This window comes from Eumetopias jubatus, unplaced genomic scaffold (genome assembly GCF_037043125.1).
Source record: "Eumetopias jubatus isolate StellerSeaLion01/CBP00866 unplaced genomic scaffold, mEumJub1_p1.0 scaffold_15, whole genome shotgun sequence".
Taxonomy (NCBI): domain Eukaryota; kingdom Metazoa; phylum Chordata; class Mammalia; order Carnivora; family Otariidae; genus Eumetopias; species Eumetopias jubatus.
The window spans coordinates 72,462,872-72,482,580 of record NW_028274821.1 but is presented as its reverse complement, the minus strand read 5'-3'; the positions used below and the strand labels follow the sequence as shown (position 1 = coordinate 72,482,580).

At 40.4% G+C, this 19,709-nt stretch overlaps 1 protein-coding gene and 1 pseudogene across 5 annotated transcripts in view; one reads left to right on the top strand and one right to left on the bottom strand.

Annotated features, from left to right (window-relative positions):
* MUSK (muscle associated receptor tyrosine kinase) overlaps nucleotides 1-10,380 on the bottom strand; it is a 94,714-nt gene extending 84,334 nt beyond the window's left edge. For all 5 annotated transcript variants that reach the window (XM_088018795.1, XM_028108828.2, XM_028108827.2 and 2 more), the window contains exons 1-2: nucleotides 10,302-10,380; nucleotides 963-1,089 (exon numbers count right to left, since the gene is read on the bottom strand). In XM_088018795.1, the coding sequence (XP_087874921.1) occupies nucleotides 963-1,089; nucleotides 10,302-10,380 (206 nt within the window). The remainder of the gene's footprint in view (nucleotides 1-962; nucleotides 1,090-10,301) is intronic.
* Nucleotides 10,381-19,590: 9,210 nt separating this feature from the next.
* LOC114213478 (S-formylglutathione hydrolase-like) overlaps nucleotides 19,591-19,709 on the top strand; it is a 37,642-nt pseudogene continuing 37,523 nt past the window's right edge.

Genomic DNA, 19,709 nt, shown 5'->3' with positions numbered 1-19,709 from the left:
CTGAGGCACAAGACAGACTGGACATAGAAACACTGAGTAAACCGAGGTTCCTAAGTACATTAATTTATCCCATTTCTTTCTTCTTGTCTCTATATATTTTATATTTTTTAATTTAATTTTATTTTAAATGGATTTGGTCAACTGTATTTCAAGCATCTTATTTTGAGCCTTTCTATCCCAAGACTTTGGGAATAGCTTGCCTAGGAGACAACCTGAAGGTGACCACAGCACAGGGTAATTTCCCACATTACAACATGTATCATAGAAGGAAACACTAAATTTCATTGGGGTTTAGTGCAAATAAAGACACAACTTTTCCTCATGCAAGTTCATGGACCTCCCTCTGTGGCTACCAGTGTAAGCACTCTGGCCCTAGTGCAAAGCTGTATTGCCTGCTGGGAAGCCAGGTTCCTTGCCTTACAGATTTTTTTTAGAGTGTTTTTGATCAGATAACTATTGTAAATGAGGAAAAGATAGCATGACCTTTTCACGTCAGGTGGGAGTTTTATCTCTTGCAGAGGCTGCCTCATTATATATCAGGAACCCCTTCTGACTTTCAAAAGAAAAAGTTACGGTGACATAGAGGTCAGGTTCCTAGACAACATACTTTACCTTATTGGGGTAGTAGAAGTAGAGGAGAGAAGTCTGGTCCCTGTTAATTCCCCAGCATGTCCTGAAACATGTGCTCTGTGCCCCCAGACCGAGGATGTCATGGTCTTTCCTAATGGGGTCCTGGAAATAGCCCACATGTCCCCATGTCAACGAAGTCTCGGTTTTGCTTTGGGCAATTCTCTTAACCTCACTGACGTTCAGATCTTACATTTATAAAATGAGGACATTTGCATTTTTCATATTCTAGAAGGTGAGCTTTTGTACTACCAAGAGCTGTGATTCCATTTATGACAAAGTTAAATTGCAAGGCAGCAGTGGGTATTCTTAATAGAAAAAGGCAGAATACATACTTAATGAGAATTTTATTTCTGGTCCAAGAAATTTCAGGCTGGGGATAGGATTCCACTGCACACATGAAAGTAGCCACTTCTTCAACTAAGGCATCCACTGTTTCCAGAGGAGTGGTGATGACAGGAGCTACAAGGAGAGGACACATCAGATGAGAACATTCTAGAATGCTGTTTACTAATCTTCTGTGAGCAGTCAGAGGCAACCACATACCTGAATGAGAATTATAGTTCCCCATAGCAGAAAGTTGCCAGAAGGAAGGAAGATCTTAGGTAGAGAATTTTGTTTCTACTTCAAACTAGGCAATTGAGAATCAAAAGAGAAGGCTCCCAGGAGAGTAGGAATTTATTTTATATAAGTAGGGGCAGATCCAGGTTTTGTGAAGCCCAGAGTTATGTAATTTGGGTACACACCTTGAGGAAAATAATATAAAATTTTACATACAATATATCTGTGGCCACCCAACACAAATCAACTTGAAGGGAAGTGTGACTAAAGGGAATCAGAGTAGAAAGAGGTCTTAACAATTGTTTAAAGACATTTTTTTCCAAATTTCTTAATATATGTTCATATGAACACATTGCTAGAGCCCACTGAGGGTTTTAAAAGACTTTGAAGCTCAAGCTTCATCAGATTTACAAAGAATTCTGATCTGCATGTGAGTAAATTAGGAAAAGAATATGTAAAAAGACAAAATATCCAAATAAAAAATGGGCAAAGATCCGAATAGACATATCTTCAAAGAGTTTGTATAAATTTCACTTGTGTTGGAGACATAAGCATGTGAAAAGATGCTCAATATCATTAGCTGTTAAGGAAATGCAAACCAAAACCACAGTTAGATGCCACTTCACATCCACAACATTCCACCTCCTTGGCAAGGAGGTGGAAAAATTAGAACCCTTGCGCATTGCTAGTGGGGATGTAAAATGGTGCAGCTGTTGTGGAAAACAGTATGGTGGCTCCTCAAAAAATTAAGCCTAAGATTACCATATGATCCAGCAGTTCCACTTCTGAATATATACCCAAAAGTATTGAAAGCAGGGACTCAGATATTTATGCAACTGTGTTCATAGCAGTGTTATTCACAATAGCCAAAAGATGGAAGCAACCCAGACGTCTACCAACAGATTAATGGGTCAACAAAATGGGTATATCCGAACCATGGAATATTATTTGACAATAAAAAGGAATGAAGTACCAATATTTACCACAACATGGATGAACCTTGGAAACAAGCTAAGTGAAAGAACCCAACCACAAGAACAACATACTGTATGATTCCATTTATATGAAATGTCCAGATGGGCCATTCTGTAGTCAGAAAATGCATTAGTGACTGCCTAGGACTTGGGGCGGGGGGGGGAAGAATGGAGCGGTAAGGGGGTGATCAGTGGCTAAAGGACACAGGATTTCTTGTAGGTGTGATGAAAATGTTCTCAGCTTGATTTTGATGATAAATGCACAACTCTGTGAATTGTATACTTTAGGTGGGTAAGGTGCATGGTATATGAGTTATATTCCAAAGCTGGTTTTGTTTTTGTTTTTGTGTTGTTGTTTTGTTTGTGTGTGTATGTGCCTCTGTGTGTGCGTGTGTGTGTGTGTGTGTGTGTTCCACGAAAGAAAGACAACAGGAGGAGAGGCTGTGACATGGTCCTTTCTCTCTTCCTGTCCCTCTATGAAATGAGGGTCCACCTGGATTATAAGAGTTAGGAGGACAAAGAAATTAAGAAGGAAGAGAGCAGGTTGGTAGTGGGATGGATGCACCCCTCTTTAATCCTTAAGGAAACCTATGAATCCACCAAAGCAAATGGGGTGGGGTCCTGGTTATCTCAAGGGCTGGATGGTGTGGCAAAGTGCCAACACTGGCATTTGGGTGAGTCTGGAAATCTACCCATTGCATAATCTTATTTAAAATAATTATCATTACCACTTTGTTATCATCATTATTATTTAGCAGAGATTTATTTACTGTTTTCCATGTAGCAAGCACCAGGTTCACTAGAAGCAAAAAATATGTGTAAAACCCATCTCTGCCACAATCTAGATAATGAGGATGGATAGATAAATAATGATCAGTTATAATAGTCAGTTATGCCTGCTCTCCTGGCACAATTATTGATAGTGCCCTCTACTCCAAAAGTGCCTGACTTTGGACAACAAATTATATGGTCATTTTAGTTAAAATGCAAGGTACACATGACAGCCAAGTAAGTAGTGTGAACAATATTTTAGCTGCAGGGTAGGGGGTCACAGCTTCATGAAAACAGACTGGCACATTGGTCATAAAACATGCATCCACTATCTAAACGAACCTTCTTTTTTCAGTAAACTCAGAGACAAACTCATGGGCCGAGAGTAAGGGAACACGGTGCTTTCGAGTGTCCCACGAGGCCCACATCTTCCTCCTTAATGTTGTTCTTTTCCTAAGATCCAGTTTAAGCAGCATCTTCTCCCAATTTCCCAGACTTGCTAGACAGAGCCAAATGCCCTTTTTCTGAACCTTAGGTCATCCTGCAAATGTCGCTTTTACAGCACTTGTGACAGGGATGTGATTAAAATGATCTGTTTATGTCTTTGTCCCATACTTAATTGTAGAAGTCTTGAGCTTTGGGGCCAGGGACCATGTCTTAGGCCTTTTTCTATCCCCAGGGTTAGCACATTGACGGATGTGATGTTTAAATGAACTGTATCTCTGAGGCCTTTATAACAAGCATATATTTTTTTAAAGGTGGGAAGAGAATAGCTGAAATAAGAGAGCAGAATTTTTATGTGAAATGACATCTTTTATACATAGGCATGAAGGTTCCCATGGATGAGATAAGTTATATGCAACTCATGAATCGTTGAACACTACATCAAACACTAATATATGTTGGCTAATTGAATTTAAATTAAAAAAAATAATAAATAAACAACGAAAGCATTCAATATGATCAATTCACCTTTGGGCCCATCATTATCTGCATCCCACAAATATTTAATAAGTGTTCACTGTTTTTATTTCTTAGTATCTGTGTTACTATACAGTTGATAACACCCAGTGCTCATCCGATCACGTGCCCTCCTTAATGCCCATCCCCCAGCGACCGCATCCCCCCCACTGAATGCTTTCATTGTTTAAAAGGAAAGACTATTGAGCCTGAAGAGTGAGAGGCACTAGCAGAGGGCTCAAGTTCAAATCCCTGTTCTGTCACTTCCCGCTCTAAGTCACTCAGCCAGGGCCTCTGCATCTTCAGCTGTAGATGGAGAGGATAAGAAAACCACCACAGAGGCTTGTCAGGAGGGTTCATTAAATGAATATACGTGAAGCATTCAAAATTGGCCTTTGCCCATACAGAACACTGTGTGTTACTTGATTTGGTAACTTGGAAACTGAAGCCTGAACAGTTCAGTGGTTCTCCTAGTCTCTGGATGACTTGCAAATTTACCATTAATATTTACGTCTGGGAATCTCTCCCAAGGAAATAATCTCAAGATGGAAAGGCACATTAGATGACCTTCACTGTACAAAGCGATTAATTGTCCTAAATTGTACTAATCATGCTGAAGTGGAAGAAAGTTTCGGCACCCGGTTCTGCCTTCTAGCTGGGATCTGCTGGAGCTGGCTGGTACTGGCTTGCTTAACAGAGCCAAGGGCTAATTTTTCCAGAATTTTGTGAGACAATTGTTAAATAGAGCCGTTATTAAAAACTAAATTATATAAATTTAGGTGACAGAGGGTGGCTATGCTTGTGACAGGCAGAGCGTAACATATAGAGAAGTTGAATCACTCTGTTGTACACCTGAAACTAATGTTAACATGTGTGTCAACTCTACTCAAGTTAACAAATTGAAATAAAAATTATAATTAAATAAATCATGTCAAAAACAAAATAATAATACTCAAAATGGATCACTTCCTAATTGTTTTACTACACTGCACTGTTATCTACGCTCTTGAAGTAATTTACATCCAATGTATCCGTATAGTAGAAATAGTATATAAAGGCATGCTACTGCACATCTCTTTCCAATTCAGTATTCGTCGTTAGCTTGAAATCAACTGTAGTTGGAATATTTACAGAAATCAACAAATGCAACAGATGAGGGCCTTTTTTTTTTGTCTCAGAGAGGTGGATATTAAACATATATCAGCAACTCTTGTCTAAACAGTATATTATTTACACAGTCACTGCAAATGGTATTTTAAAGAGTATAGATAATAGAATATGTTCATGCATTCATGTTAAGTAGAAGTGGCAGGCAGCAGAATTGTATAAACAGTTTTTTATCATACATAGAAAAAAATGGAAGAAAATATACCAACACATTAGTAGTCTTGTAAGTTGGGATGATTTTTTTCTATTGTAAGCTTTTCTATATTTTATATTTTCAAAATCATTCTTCATGGCCATGTCTTATTATAAAATAAACTTGATTCATTAGTTTCTTCTCACTTGATACTTCCAAAGTGACAGAGGTAATAGACATACTATTAATACTTTTACAGACTGTTGAGATCAGTTAAAATCAAGGAAGTAAATGTTACAATGTCTTGACATTTAAGGAGACATATATGAGGCGTTACGAAGAACTTTATTAGATTAACACCCTCCCATCATGTACATGTGGCATGGCAGTCTTGGGTCAAGTTTGACTCTTTTTTAATAATTTTAGCATCCAATATCAAGAACCTGCCATGGGCCATGCATTATACTTTTCATTCATTATCTCATTTATGACAACAAACATAATGGTAGATAGTATTATTGTTCTCATTTGCAGATGAGGAATGGAGGCTAAGAATGGTTAAATAACTAGTCTAAACATAATGAAAGTAGGAAGTTATAGAGCTGAACTTCAAGGTGAAGGTTGGTTTAAAGTTCCTATCTTTTAACACTAAGCTATTCTATGTCTTCAGCCTAATACTACTCACAGACAGAGGGAAAAATAAGATTTACATTAATATCAATTTGTATAGGCAGGATATAATTGGTTAAGTTCACTTTGCCCATCTTTCAAAATTATCCAAACAAACCCACTTTCAAATCGTTACAGACAAAATCACATCGTTGTATTTAATGATATTTGTTGACTCAGCAGACTGTCTCCTGTTTACTTGCATTCTCTTATTCAGCTTTCATCTCAGCCAGAGTCTGTTTAAACTAGGGCACTATTTCTTTCCTCAATCCAAGGACCACATGAATAACAAATACATGAAAATGAGCACAACACTTTCCCGTACCCAAAGAGTAGCTTAACTTGAATCCTAGCTGCTTGGTGAGAAGGACATGACATTACCCTTTTATGGGCCCAACCACATGGGCATTGGCATACCAGCTTCTGATTGAATAGTTGTTGATTAACACGACCAAATGACCGAGTAAACCAAGAAGCCAGGTGTATTTGCTTCTTTCTATTTTAGTAAAATTAGAGCTCAGACTTGGGATATATTCCTGTTTTTTTTCTAACATCGTGAATACAGTATTGTTTTTTCAGTATGAGAAAACACGTTTTGGTGCTGGAAATTTTTCAGATTCCCCAAAGAAAAAGGGTATTCAGTATTGCTCATCATTTAGCTTATCTTAGACACTGACACATTTATTCTACTGGTGATATAATAAAATGCAAGTTATTTTTTATGATGATGCCTTTGGAGTTTGTAAACTTCATCGATAATCTCAGTCACTTTTTAATGTGGTATCATTCATTATCACAGAACACACTTTTGGTCCTTGTCTTCAGGAATGGTGCTGGTCACAGGCTGGTAGGAGTTCTGGCTGAGCCTGTTAGAATGTCTGAAATTGCCTCTCCTGGGGGAATTCATTTGGGTAAAGACATAGTTTCATAGGGACCAATCTAAAATGTGCATGTTGCCCAAGGATGAACATTTCCCCAATCATTGACAGTCCTTAGCATAGTATATAATGCTATATTTTGAACACTACTATGCACGTCTTCATTTTACGAGGAACAGAGGCTCACAGAGACTACCTGCTGTCCCTAAAAACACATGGAAAGACCTTGGAGACTAGGAAAAGGAACTTGAGCTTAATGTTCTCTTCCGGGCCTTAAATGTCCTCACTTCACTGCCTTCATTATTCAGCCTAGACTGCATGGTATGTTGCCATATAATCTCAGCTCCCTTACTCTCTAGTCCTTTAGCTGCGCCGACCCGGGGGAGCACCAACCTTGAACTAATCCAGCCAGCTGTCCTCGCTGCTCCTATGTGCATATAGTATTGTTAGATGAAGTGAAACAGTGGTGCAAATTAAAGCCATGACAAAGGCTCCGTCCCCAAGCCCAGTTGGGTCCTCAGCATGGCCATGTAGTTCTTCTGCATTCTCTGGTCTGCTCCTTTGCTCGCTTTCCTGAATTGGGCCACATCCTTCGGGTCCTGTACTCACCCCTTACTTGTCCCTTTCTCCCATAATCTTAAGTCCTATTTCACTGAGAAGCTGCCTCCTACTCTGGAAATGTGGCAGAAATCTTGACATTTCTGCTCCTTTCTGTTCTTTAAGGTCAGTAGTATTTAAAGCAAACACGCAATGAGTTGCTCTTTCAGTGCACGTCAATATTCATCCAGGACTCGGTGTCCTGGATTTCAGTGACAGCTGTGCCTAGTCGTTGAATCTGTGAATCCTGTCTTTGTATACATACGATGCAGAAGAGGAAATTACTCAAATATATCTGAAGATAGATCACTTAGACTCAGAAACCTGTAGGTATGGGAGTAAAGTGGCATTTGGACAGGAGTTCTTTGTGCACAATAAACACACTTTAGAGCTGCTTCCATGAACTCCTATACTCCTACAGACTTTAAATCCCACCACACACTTAATATTCCCTGATAAAGCACTAAATATTATTGAAGTGTATGTGGTTAAGGCGAGTATTCAATGAAATGTTGGGCACTTTCATACCTGAAGGTTGGTAAATTTCTCCTACTTGTGGGTTATGATAGTGAGCTCATCGTTCTAAGTATCACTAGTTGGAATGATTCAGAACAAGTGATTTTTCCCCTTGTCTTTGAACATTGGGAATCTCAAACTAAAATTAATAAACTATTAAATCTACAAAGTCTATTATTAATTTTATTGAGGCAATGGTATATAGACAGAAAAGAATCCACTAATTACTCTTGCACTATTTAAAATCTGTCAGTCTACTTTGTAACACATTATTGTGCAGATTTCTCGATTCATTCATGATAAAGGACTTAGGACAAAGGTATCCATCTAAAAAACTCTTTTTATTCTCTGTCAAGAATAGAGAAAGTAACTATGAGATAGTTTGTGTGGAACATCTTTATTGCTTTTCGTAGTATTAAAATGATAGCATATTTTTGTGGGTTTTGTGCCAGTATATTCCATGAATTCTGACATTTAAAATTTTAAGGACTATGTTTTTATGATGTTTATTCTCAGAGCAGGTGTGTGTCGTTAATGGATGTTTGTCCTACTAGGCCTGGTATTCTTGGCTAGGGTTGGTGTTAAGTTCATACTAGTTTAAATTTTACCATAAATACAGGAGACTGGGCAAAAACATTCTTTTAATTTTTTGATTTTATAATCTATAGTAGTAAATAAGTTACAAACAAAGTTGGATTAATAATCTGATCATTTTATCTAAAAGCCAGGATTTTTGGCTTTGTTATCTTTATATCACCATATTTTGAATTTTTCGAACTAGAGATAGTATGCATTTGAATTAAGGGCTTTACCTGTAAAGTCTGGAAACTATAAATCGTTTCTTTCTAGAATATAAATTAGGGGTTGTTTATATGGAGATAGGTTTTTTTAATGTACCAAATTCTGATATGAACCATCAAAATTAATTTTTCGCTCCTTCTGAGACTGAATTTTAGTGAATTTTAGCATTTAACCATGTCATTTTTATGTAACTTTGTGGTTTAGAATAGCGCAAATAAGACTTGTCACAATCCATATGTGTGAACATTCAGGTGCTACCTTACCGGACGTCCGTTGTATGATCAGGAAGTATTAAAATAATCTGAAGCCAATGTTGAGTCTGTCTATTATTAGCTGTTTGAAAAGATCTAGATTCTTCCTTATCTAGAGATACCCTAAAGTATTTGTTGGCAATTAAACGTTTAAATACATCTGAAGATACCTTTCTGCTTGTGTAAGATAGAAAAGGAAAACAAAACAACATGAATCTATGAAATCAGATTGTTTTTGAGGAAAGCTGTATCTCATTAGCAGTCTTGCCCTTGTGGCTTCTGAAATTCTAGTGAACCACAAAATCTAAAGCTACATTTCCCATCTACATACAGATGCTACCTTCACTTATCTACACAATACAAACGTGTTCAGTTCTTTGGGAAGGTAACAGAGGGGAAAATAATTAATTCGAGAGTATCATAAAACACAAAATTCTTTTTACTCTAATACATTTAATCTGAAAACCCTTTAACTGATATCATTCAATCTTACTCGTGCCTTTAAAAAAAATTTTCAAAGAAGCCCTCAGTCACTTTGCAAAATATCGTATTTTCCTGCCTTTCTTCCTGATTTGAAATACACTAGTCTCAGTTTCATAATACACTGGCCAGAAACCGTATCACTGTGGACATTCTTGCTCCTGCAACAGGTGTCTGTCAGTTTCTTAAGTTGCTTTCCTTTCCCTGAGGTGGTGTTATTTCCGGTACATTCCAAAGGCTCTGAAAAAAAACTTTCACAGTCTCTTGGCCAAGCCAAATCATGCCTCCAACCTCAAAGTTATTGAGAACTCATTGTCTTCAGGCTTTTATTACATAGGCAAATGGTGTGAGTCTTTCTTTAATTCCAATTTTTAGGAACTAAAGTATTTACTAAGAATCTTGCAAAACTGAAACTGAAAATGGAAATGATTTTTGTTCAGAAGCAAACAGTCTGGACATCTGGGAGTAGGGTTGATTATACTCCTGGCAAACCTAATGTGAAAAGGTTTTCATCATCCATTTAGACCACCCTGAAGTTTGACACACACACATAAACAAAACGGACCTTGATAACTTACAGTCTACCTGCTGATGTTTCCCTACAAGTGAGGGCTTCGCATGTACTGGGTGGCTAAACTTTTTATTGCAGAACTTAAGCGGGGGAGGGATGCTAGTAGAAATGAGACCATCAAGCAACTGCTTACTTTTACAGTTTTCTCCCTCTCCATACATTGTACCCCAACTTCACCAAGTAACACCCAAGCCCATCATCATATGAATCGGTCATGATCAGAGTGCGTGCGCGCGCGTGTGCGTGCGCGCACACACACACACACACACACACACACACACACACACACACACACACACTAGAACTGTGACAAGGCAACAAGAAGACAAGATTTCCGAAACAAACCTTTTGGAAGTTTCTCAGTCCCGCTGAAGGCAACCAAAGTAAGAATATGTACCAGTGGAATGTTGACGAGCTCTCTCATGATTAATCCAGGCTCAGGCAGGAGAAAGTTCCTTCTGGACAATGCAAGGAAAATGCCCCCGCAGTTTACATTTTAAAGCATAGTTGGTTACAAAAGGGTCGTCTGCTAATGACTGTTTGTGTCAGCAGCTCCACAGGCTCTAAGTATACTCGGGAATTCTCAGACTTGGCGGTAGTGATGGACACGGCCAGCTGGTGAGTATCCACTTAGGCCAGTAATGCAAGTGTAGTGCTGGAGGAACAAGGGAAAGAAAATCCCTTTAGAATCCCTTTTAAGACAGTGGCAGAAGGACAATACCAGATGCCTTTGCAACCATCACTGTATTCCCTGAGGTATAGGTTTCCTGATCTGATTCAGTTCACCACCTCTCTGCCCTCACGCCAGGACCCTGGGTGTCTCTAATCGGGCTCCTCCCCATCTCTCACCCCACCTCCTACTTCCAGCCCATTACCAATTCCTACAGATGGTACCAACTCCACGCTCCTAGATTTCTTCCCCTCCATTGATTCTAACCTGTATAACCCTATGGCAATCTCCTTTCCAGACGTTCGCCCTCTCTGAATGACAGCGACAGCGTCCTGTCTGTTCTCACCTGTGTCTTATTATCCTCTAATCTCTTCTCAGATGGACTCTCCTGCTCCAAAGCCTTCTGTGGCTTCTCGCCATATGAAAACCTATTCCAGCCTCTCTAGGATGACAAAGGAGGCCTTGCTGGACTCTGCCTGTCTCGCTGCCTCGTCTGTTGCAATCCAAGCCTCTAGTTTAGTATTTAGCAACCTGTTGTCAGTTCCCTGTGCACAGCTTTCTTCCCTCCATGAGTTGCTCATGCTGTTCTGCCCGCTTGGAATGTTTTCCTCTTCTCTGTACCCAGTTAACATCTCAGCTTTATCATCATCCTTCCTGGGAGCCACCCCAGACCCAAAGTCCCATATCTTCCCAAAGTTGCATTGGGTTTGCCTCTGGGCACGCACATATCTGTGTCTCTGTCTATGTCCATGTCTGTCTATATTGTGCACATCTCTGTCACTGAACTTACCACACTGCTTAAGATTCTTTGCCCTGTGTTGATGTGCCCTCATTCTTTGGCTTCATGAGTCCATGGAGTCGGCAGCTGTGGGCTGTCAGCCAGTCACATTCCTTGCAGCAAGTTCTCCTAAAGGTGCAACTCCACAGCTTCCAAAATATTCTACTGTGTGAATTGCCTTTTCCCACTGAACAATCTGTCTTGGAGACTTTACCGTGCTAACACATACTGCACTGCCCATTATTTCTATTGACAACATAGTCATCTCAAGTATGGATATATGATGGTATATTTACTCCCCAGCAATGTATGGGAGGTCCCATTTCCCCACACTCTCATCAACATTTGCCTTTGAATTCTTACATTTGAATAGAGTAAAAATAGTATTTCATTGTTTTAATTTATATTCATTTCACTGAATACTGTTGTTAATGAGAATTTTTCATATTTTTATTGTTACTCATTTTCCTCTTCTGTGGCTTTTGTCTGTATTCTTCTTAGGTCATTTTTCTTTTTCTTATTTATAGGAGTTTTAATGTATGCTCTCTATAAAAAATTTAGGTCATTTGTCTGTTATATAAATTGCAAATATTTTCCATGTAGAACACCTCTACTACCTACCCATAGTGATTGATTCAGAAATGGGCTTATAGCTCATACTGGCCAGTCCAAGGTTTTATGTTTTCCTGGACCTTTTGTAATATGTTCTTCCTTCTTAGATCAGCGTCTGTGAGGACCAGGTAAGCCAGGGCTGTTGGAAGCTTTTATGTGCCATGAACAAGAAATAATGTGCAAAGCCAGATCTATCTACTGCACTTCTTTGTTATTTAACTTAATAAATTCACCCTTTGGGGGGGCTTGGTTCATATGAGTTTGAGTCCTTAAACTGCAACCAAAATAATCCTAATGTAATTTTAATAGAAGAAACCTATTTCTGTTTCTGTTTCTGTTGAGAATACCCTGTGAATGCTGTCTATTTCATGGAAAATTTGAATGTTTGTAAGATGAGCACATATTTTATGTGCAGTTTAGGAATTAGCAAGATGAACAGTGTGGCTACCTGTCATTTCCATAAATAACACTAGGGAAAGTGCAGGGTTCTGGAAATTTGGTTGACTCTAGATTTGTGAGCTAAATCAGTACTGGCCATCAATGAAGGGAAGTCCAAGGTGATACCCCCGCCCCAAGGGCCCTCTTCCTTCAGATACTCAGGAAGAAGACTTCCGAAGGAGCACTCTGCATCCTCTTTACCCTAAAATATAGAATGAGCGGTGATGGCGCCTGTCTTTGAATCCAGTAGGAACTGCACCCTCTAGACCAGTCATTCCAGGAAATTATCTATTTCAAATTCCACCACAACCCGTGTCTTAAGGCGAGCACAGTACCACGAAGTGCTAAGGGGAGACAAAACTCTGTTGAGGGAAAATTCAAGGTAGAATTTGAGGGAGAGTGCTGGTCCGAAATGAACCAGTCGTTGGCTGAGTGAAGCCCACTGCAGCAGATTCCAAAGTGTGGCAGCTAGAGGCTACCAGCCAGTTACACTCCTTGCAGCAGTTTCTTGTAACCCTGAAACAAGAGGGCCTTCCATTCCTACAATGCCAGCAAATCTCTTCCTAATACTGGCAGGCTCGTTCAGCCACAGAGGGTGAGACCAGGTGCCACTCTTTCATGGCTTTTTCAGGGCATGAGGAGAGCACAGGGGGATGAGGGCCTGTCTTCCTGTTAATAAGGTACAGTCAGCCACCAATGAAGTTTTCCTCACCACCTCTGCTATCTTTGCTTCTGCATCTCAGAAGCTGGCCAAAACTCCCAGGAAGTAGGCTCAAAGAGCGAGTAGCACTGTTCTGAGCCACGTCTTGAACTAGACACTGGCATTCAGCCGCACAGCAGCTGATGAGACTAGCCCCATTCCTGCCGGAGTCAGCACATCACCACGTTAGTGCTTGTGGTCTGCACCAGGCTCTCATGCATCTGGTGAAGCTTGGCAAAGAGCCCCTTCTAATTATCATAAAGGGCAATGACCTAATTCTCCGCCTCACTGGTCAGCAGCCCTTTCCAGAAAACTCCTGGGGAGTCAATAGTGTGGGTTTTTATTTTTAAAAATGGATGGGATCTCTCATGAATTGTTAGGATAGTGATTAGAGGTGCATCAGGAGGCCTACATCTTATAAAATTGGAAAGGACTCTTGAAAGAAGATGTTTGTTCAGTGAATTAATGCATTATACAGAATACCTACTGTATGTGGGACATTGAGCAACAGGCAGCGGAGCTTAATGTCTGGTGAGGGAATGAATAATAAAAATTACATAAATAATTATAATCTGGAGAGATACACTATACTGTAAAATTATGTAAAAACTGAGCCTGAAAAAAAAAATGAGGCTGGCCTAGTCCGAGAAGCAAGAAATGCTTCTCTGAGGAAGTGCCACTGAGGCTCAGCTCTGTAAGATGACTAAAAGACAGCCAAACTCAGGAGGTGTGGGGGTGGACTGTAACAAGCAATGGGAGAAAAATGTGCAAATGGCCAGGGTAAGGAGGACCATGGTGCTGTGATGGAAATGGAAAAAGCCAGTTTGTTGGGGGTGCAGGAAGTAAGGGCAAAAGCTACAGAAGCAGATAGGGGAGGTCACTCAGGGTCTTCTTTGTCTCAGTAAGAGCTTCATTCTAAGAGTGGTGAAACACCATGGGAGTGTAGATTGCCGCGAAAGCTACAGAAGTGAAGCAGATGGGCTGAGGGGGAGCATGTGGAAGGAGAGGAAGCCCTAGAGCTGAGCCATGGAACATTCCAACCTTTCAAAGTCAGTGAAAGATAAAAGAGCGAGAAAAAGATGAACACAAAGCAGCTAGGTAGGTAGAAAGATAGATACTAATAAAGTAGTGTGTCACAAAAGGGAAGGGGAGAGAAGAGAGCATTTCCAGAAGGAAAGCATGGAGTATGTTGAATGCTGCTGAGTGGTCCAATAGAAGGAACTGAAAGGTTTCCATTGAACTTAGCAACATAGAAGTGGTTTATGCTCTTGGTTAAGGGAGTCCCGGGGAGCAGTGGGGCATGAGATAAGAATTTTAGTACTAAATGGAACACTACGTCAAAAACTAATGATGTAATGTATGGTGATTGACATAATAATAATAAAAGAATTTTAGTACTATTTCATTAAATATAAAATATTTTACAAAAAAAAAAAAAAAGACCAGTGTGGTGTGCACAGACTGGAGAGTGAGCAGGATGTGAGGAAATGGAGACAGTATATGAGTCGGATTCTCTCAAGAAGAGTGACCATGAAGGGAAGTGAAATTTAAGCAGCAGCTGGAGGGAGAAGTTGGACAAAGACAGAATTTATTCTTTCTTTTCCTTTCTTTTTTTTTAGTAGTTTCTGCACCCAACATAGGGCCTGAAGTCACAACCCTTAAATTAAGAGTCGCATGCATGCTCTACTGACTGAGCCAGCCAGGTGCCCCCGGAACTTCTTCTTTATTTATTTTGAAAGTGTGCTATGAAAGATCCTCTAGAGAGAAAGAAGTTAAAGACACAGAAAAAGAAGAGATAATAGATAGTTCAAAGTCTCCAGAAAGGCAGGAGTGGCTGGAGTCCTGAGCATAGGATCTTGTACTAGAAGGCGGTAAGGAAGGGTAAATAGACACATTTGTAGGAGGGAATGGCAGAGAGTTTACTGAGCCCTCACCTGATGACTTCTATCATCTCTGTGATGTGGAAGGTGAGGTTGAAGAAGATTTAAGACAGTTATTGTGGAAAATAAGAGAGCGCACAGTTGAGGTTGTCACTATAAAGTTATGCTGATACCAGACACCCTGGTGTGATTTTTTTTCTCCAGCACTTCTCAGCTTCACAAGTGACAGATGTTGAATGGTTCGGTTTATTTTGGAGGGTAGGGGGAAGAAAGGGTATTTGTTAGTGATACATTAGTCCAGGGAAGCAGCATTCCAGAAGAGAGAAGGAAATGGGGTGCTAGGGAGCAAAGTGGATGTATTGAGAATAGACACAGTCAATAAACAGGTGATGATATTGGCAGCACCAAGAAGGTAGGAATATGGACAAGGAAAGAAGCAGAAACTGGAAAGGGAGAGATTCAGTGATGTGGGTAGCTTTAAGCCAGTTCAGGGGCTCATCTTGGGAACACAGCCTATGACCTGAGGCTGTTTTGCTTATGCGCAGTTAAGTTCATTTCTCAGAATGGAGACCAGCTCTGAGGCCACTGTTACTGCACGTGAGGGACAAGAGGCGGAGGGAGGGGAAAGGGCAGATTGGAGACAAATTTGGAAAGGATAAAGTCAAAATGAATACCAGATTTCCAACTTGAAAAACCGAGTGGAGTCGGGCTGCTGGAGTGTGGAGACCTAGAGAACTCATTAGTGGCAGGTGGGCAAGGGGATGGGGATGGGTGGAAGAAAAATTGCATGAACTGTAGACAGTGGAGTATTTAATTGTGTGCTAGCGGGAACTTCCAAAAGGAAAAATTATCTACTGAAATGGTCAATTTTTGTCCCATAAAATTTATAAATTTCTATCTTGGGCTGTTGTCTGGGTCCCAAAATGAAATCTATGGCTTACTCAAGTAGAATAAAGGGAGACGTACAAAGGTGTAAGATGTTGAGGAACGATGAGAACTGGTGTGGAGACGTGAACCTCCAACAGGTGCTCTTTGCCGTCTCGAGGCCTGAGAGTCAAAGGGGCAGAAAACCACTTATTGGAACCTAGAGACAGGGGTGACTGTATTGAAAGAGAGCTTCCTATTGGGAACTGAGACCTTTGGTTAAGGGATTTGGCCAGCTCATGGGAACGCTTTTGATTTCTGGCAGATTCTCACCATTGGCCAAGCCCAATAGGAAGCTGGAGGGCAAGGAAGCCCATTGGTAGAGTTCACAGAAGTCAGTCTCCACAGGCCTAGAGCAGGGGCAAGTAGAGCTAGAGGATAAATGGAAGGATATCCCAGCTGGTCTCTTTAAAGAGTTCCAGCTTTTCCCAGAGCACGAGTCAGACACCGGAAAGAGAGCACGCCAGTACTCCCATTTGTCTGCAGTAATCACCTTTTCAGTCAGCATATCATACTTTAACCCACTTCTCTTACTTGCTCCCAAAGACTGACTACACTGCTTCTCTGTCATATCACCCTTGGCCCCTCGGAAGTGTATCTTTGGTACTCCAGTGTGTTACAGGGGCTTTTAAAGAGTATGGGTCTCTGTCTGGATTTTCCATACTATGGGACAAAACTGTTCTCTGAGACCTCTAACCTGCTGATCACATCCATGATCTTGGCACTTCTTCCTGATTCATCCAGCCCCACTGTCCACCTGAAAACCCACTGGAAAACTCCAATATGGCCACAGTTCAAAGACCCTGAAGTTAATACATATAGTTTAAATAGTACTGAGGGAAGAAGCCCTCCACCAGCCTCCTGGGGATGCCACTGCCGTAGGCTGTTCAGACCCTTAATGCTGCTGCCAGAGAGATGTTTTACTTTTAAAATTTATCCACCACACACCGGTTAGAATGGCCAGAATCTGTAACACGGGTGAGGATGTGAAGCAGTAGGACCTCTCATCCATCGCTGGTGGGAATGCAAAATGATTCAGCCATTTTGGAAGACAGTTTGGCAGTATCTTACAAAACTAAACATACTCCTACCATAGGATCCAACAATCATGCTTCTTGGTATTTACCCAAAGGAGTTGAAAACATGTTCACAGAAAAACCTGTACACAGATATTTATAGCAGCATTATTTGTAATTGCCAAAACTTAGAAGCAACCAAGCTGTTCTTCAGTGGGTGAGTGGATAAATAAACTGTGGCGCATCCAGATAACGGACTGTTATTCAGCGCTAAAAAGAAATGAGCTATCATGTCATGAAAAGACATGGAGGAATGTTAAATGCATATCACTAAGTGAAAGAAGCAAATCTGGAAAGGCTGCATACTCTATGAATTCTAACTATATGGCATTCTAGAAAAGGCAAAACTATGGAGACAGTAAAAAGATCAGTGGTTTCTGGGGGCAGTGGGGGGGGAAGGGATGAACAGGCCGAGAGCACAGATGATTTTTAGGACGGTGAAAATATTCTCTATGATCTAATAATGATGGATATGTGTCATTATACATTTGTTCAAACACACAGAGAATATAATACCAAGAGTGGACCCTAAGGTAAGCTATGGACTTTGGGTGGTTGTGATGGGTCAGTATAAGTTCATCTTTGCCAAAAAATGTAATAGCCTGGTGAGTGATGTTGATAATGGGGGAGGTGAGCACGTGTAGGGGCAGGTAGAATATGGGAACTCTCTGTGCCTCCTTCTCAATATTGTTGTGAACCTAAAACTGCTCTAAAAAATAAAGGCTTAAAAAAAGAATGTGTGGCTTTGTGTACTAGCTAAGTTAGTCCATGTAGCCAGTTAGTCCATGAGGCATGACTATTGCTCATTGAAAAAAAAGAGAATGTATGTAAAGGGTCAAGTACAATGATACTGTTCAATTCATGTTTTGATTAAAGTTTTTATATATAAAAAATTATGACAACTACAGATGTCATTTTATGATCAGGTGCAAATCACAAAAACATCTTTGTGAGGAAGGCATTATCCTCTACCGTGAAGTTTTAATTTTTGGTTTTGTTTTTTAAACTCAGTATTTGAACCTCTTTTTCTTCTTTTTAAAAAGATTTTATTTATTTATTTGACAGACAGAGCACAAGCAGGGGGAGCAGGAGAGGGAGGAGCACGGAGCCCAATGTGGGGCTTGATCCCAGGACTCTGGGATCATGACCTGAACCGAAGGCAGATGCTTAACGACCGAGCCACCCAGGCATCCCTTGAACTTCTTCTTATGTTTGCCTGTTGAGTTTTGGGAGGAGGCAGGTCCCAGCTCTGCCTGTAGAAGCCAAGAAAAATGAGTACTTGCTCTTGTAAACCCCGATAGCTAGATATGGATGAGTGACCTAAGCTCAGACAGTGAGACGCCTTTGCTGGGACTTTGAATTTGGAGCAGGCGACACAAAGAAGGAGGTAGTTAGAATTCATTCCAGTGGTGGTGGCATCAAGTGTTCGGTGGCGGTGGTGCCAAGAGTAGCATGCAGTCGTGGCAGGGCCTCAGCAGTATCCAGTGTCCGGTGAGGGTAGTGCCAGCCGCTGTGCCCAGCGTCCAGCAGCAGAGCTGTGTCACCCTGACCAGGCTGTTCCTCTGCTGAGATCTTGGCCATGGGACTTGCCACCTGACTGCCTTGGTTCCTGCCTGGCTCTCCAGTGTTCCCAAGTATTCCAGAAGCTACCTGGTATCCTTCCAAAACATTCCGTTTCTCCCAAGTTAAGCCTTTCTCTCAAGTTATATGATATACACACACACATACACACTCACTTGCAGGAAATATATCTAAAATATAAATAAATGAATAAATTTATAAATTTTATGTAAATATGTATATTCTCATGGAAAACACCTTTGATATGACACAAAACGTGGAAATCCTATAAAGATGAATCCAGTTGACTACATAAAGTTTTCAAATCTGCCTGGGAAGACATATTGCCAAAACTTAAATTTATCAAAATGAAATTAAAAAAAATCCAACTTGCCAAGCTAATCGATAGCTCAGTATGTATCTTACTTGAATTTTCCTCAACATGTGGCAGTATTGGCTATTCTTTTTACTTAAAGTTCTTTTTCACTTGGCTTTTTTTGATAGAGTTCCTTCCTGGTTTTCTTGTTACTTTTTGTTGTTGTCTCCTTCAAGCCCCTCCCCCCCATTTCCTCCCCTGCAGAATTTAAATGTTGATTTTTCCCAAGTTAAGTCCTCGGCACACTTCTTGGCTGTACACATTCCTAAGAGTGGTTTCGACCGTTTTACAGCATTAGACCACATCTAAGTATGTGTGACCCCTATACCTGTAGCTGAATGAAATCTCTTTTGGAAACACCTGCATAGCTAGTCACCTATATGGCTATCTCACAAGTAACTGAAACTCAGGAGTTGAGATATAATATTATTAATCTGAAAAACATTTAATAGCCAACTAGAATTAACAGTGAGATCAGAGAGGACAGAAAACCTTCAAACTTTGCTTTCCCTCCCCATCGCTGCAAAAGGCTCTCTAAGACAGATGCCATTTTTACAGGCCGTATCTCCATAGTGGCTTTCTGCCACTCTTGTTGAGCTAAAATGTATCTGGAAACCAACATGCCTCCAGATACTTGGACCCAGTTCCAAGTACCTGTAAATGAAGGTATCTGTGGGAATGTTGGAGAATATGTGCTTTTTCTTATTGGTGAGTTCTATGAAAACAAGTACTTCAGAAT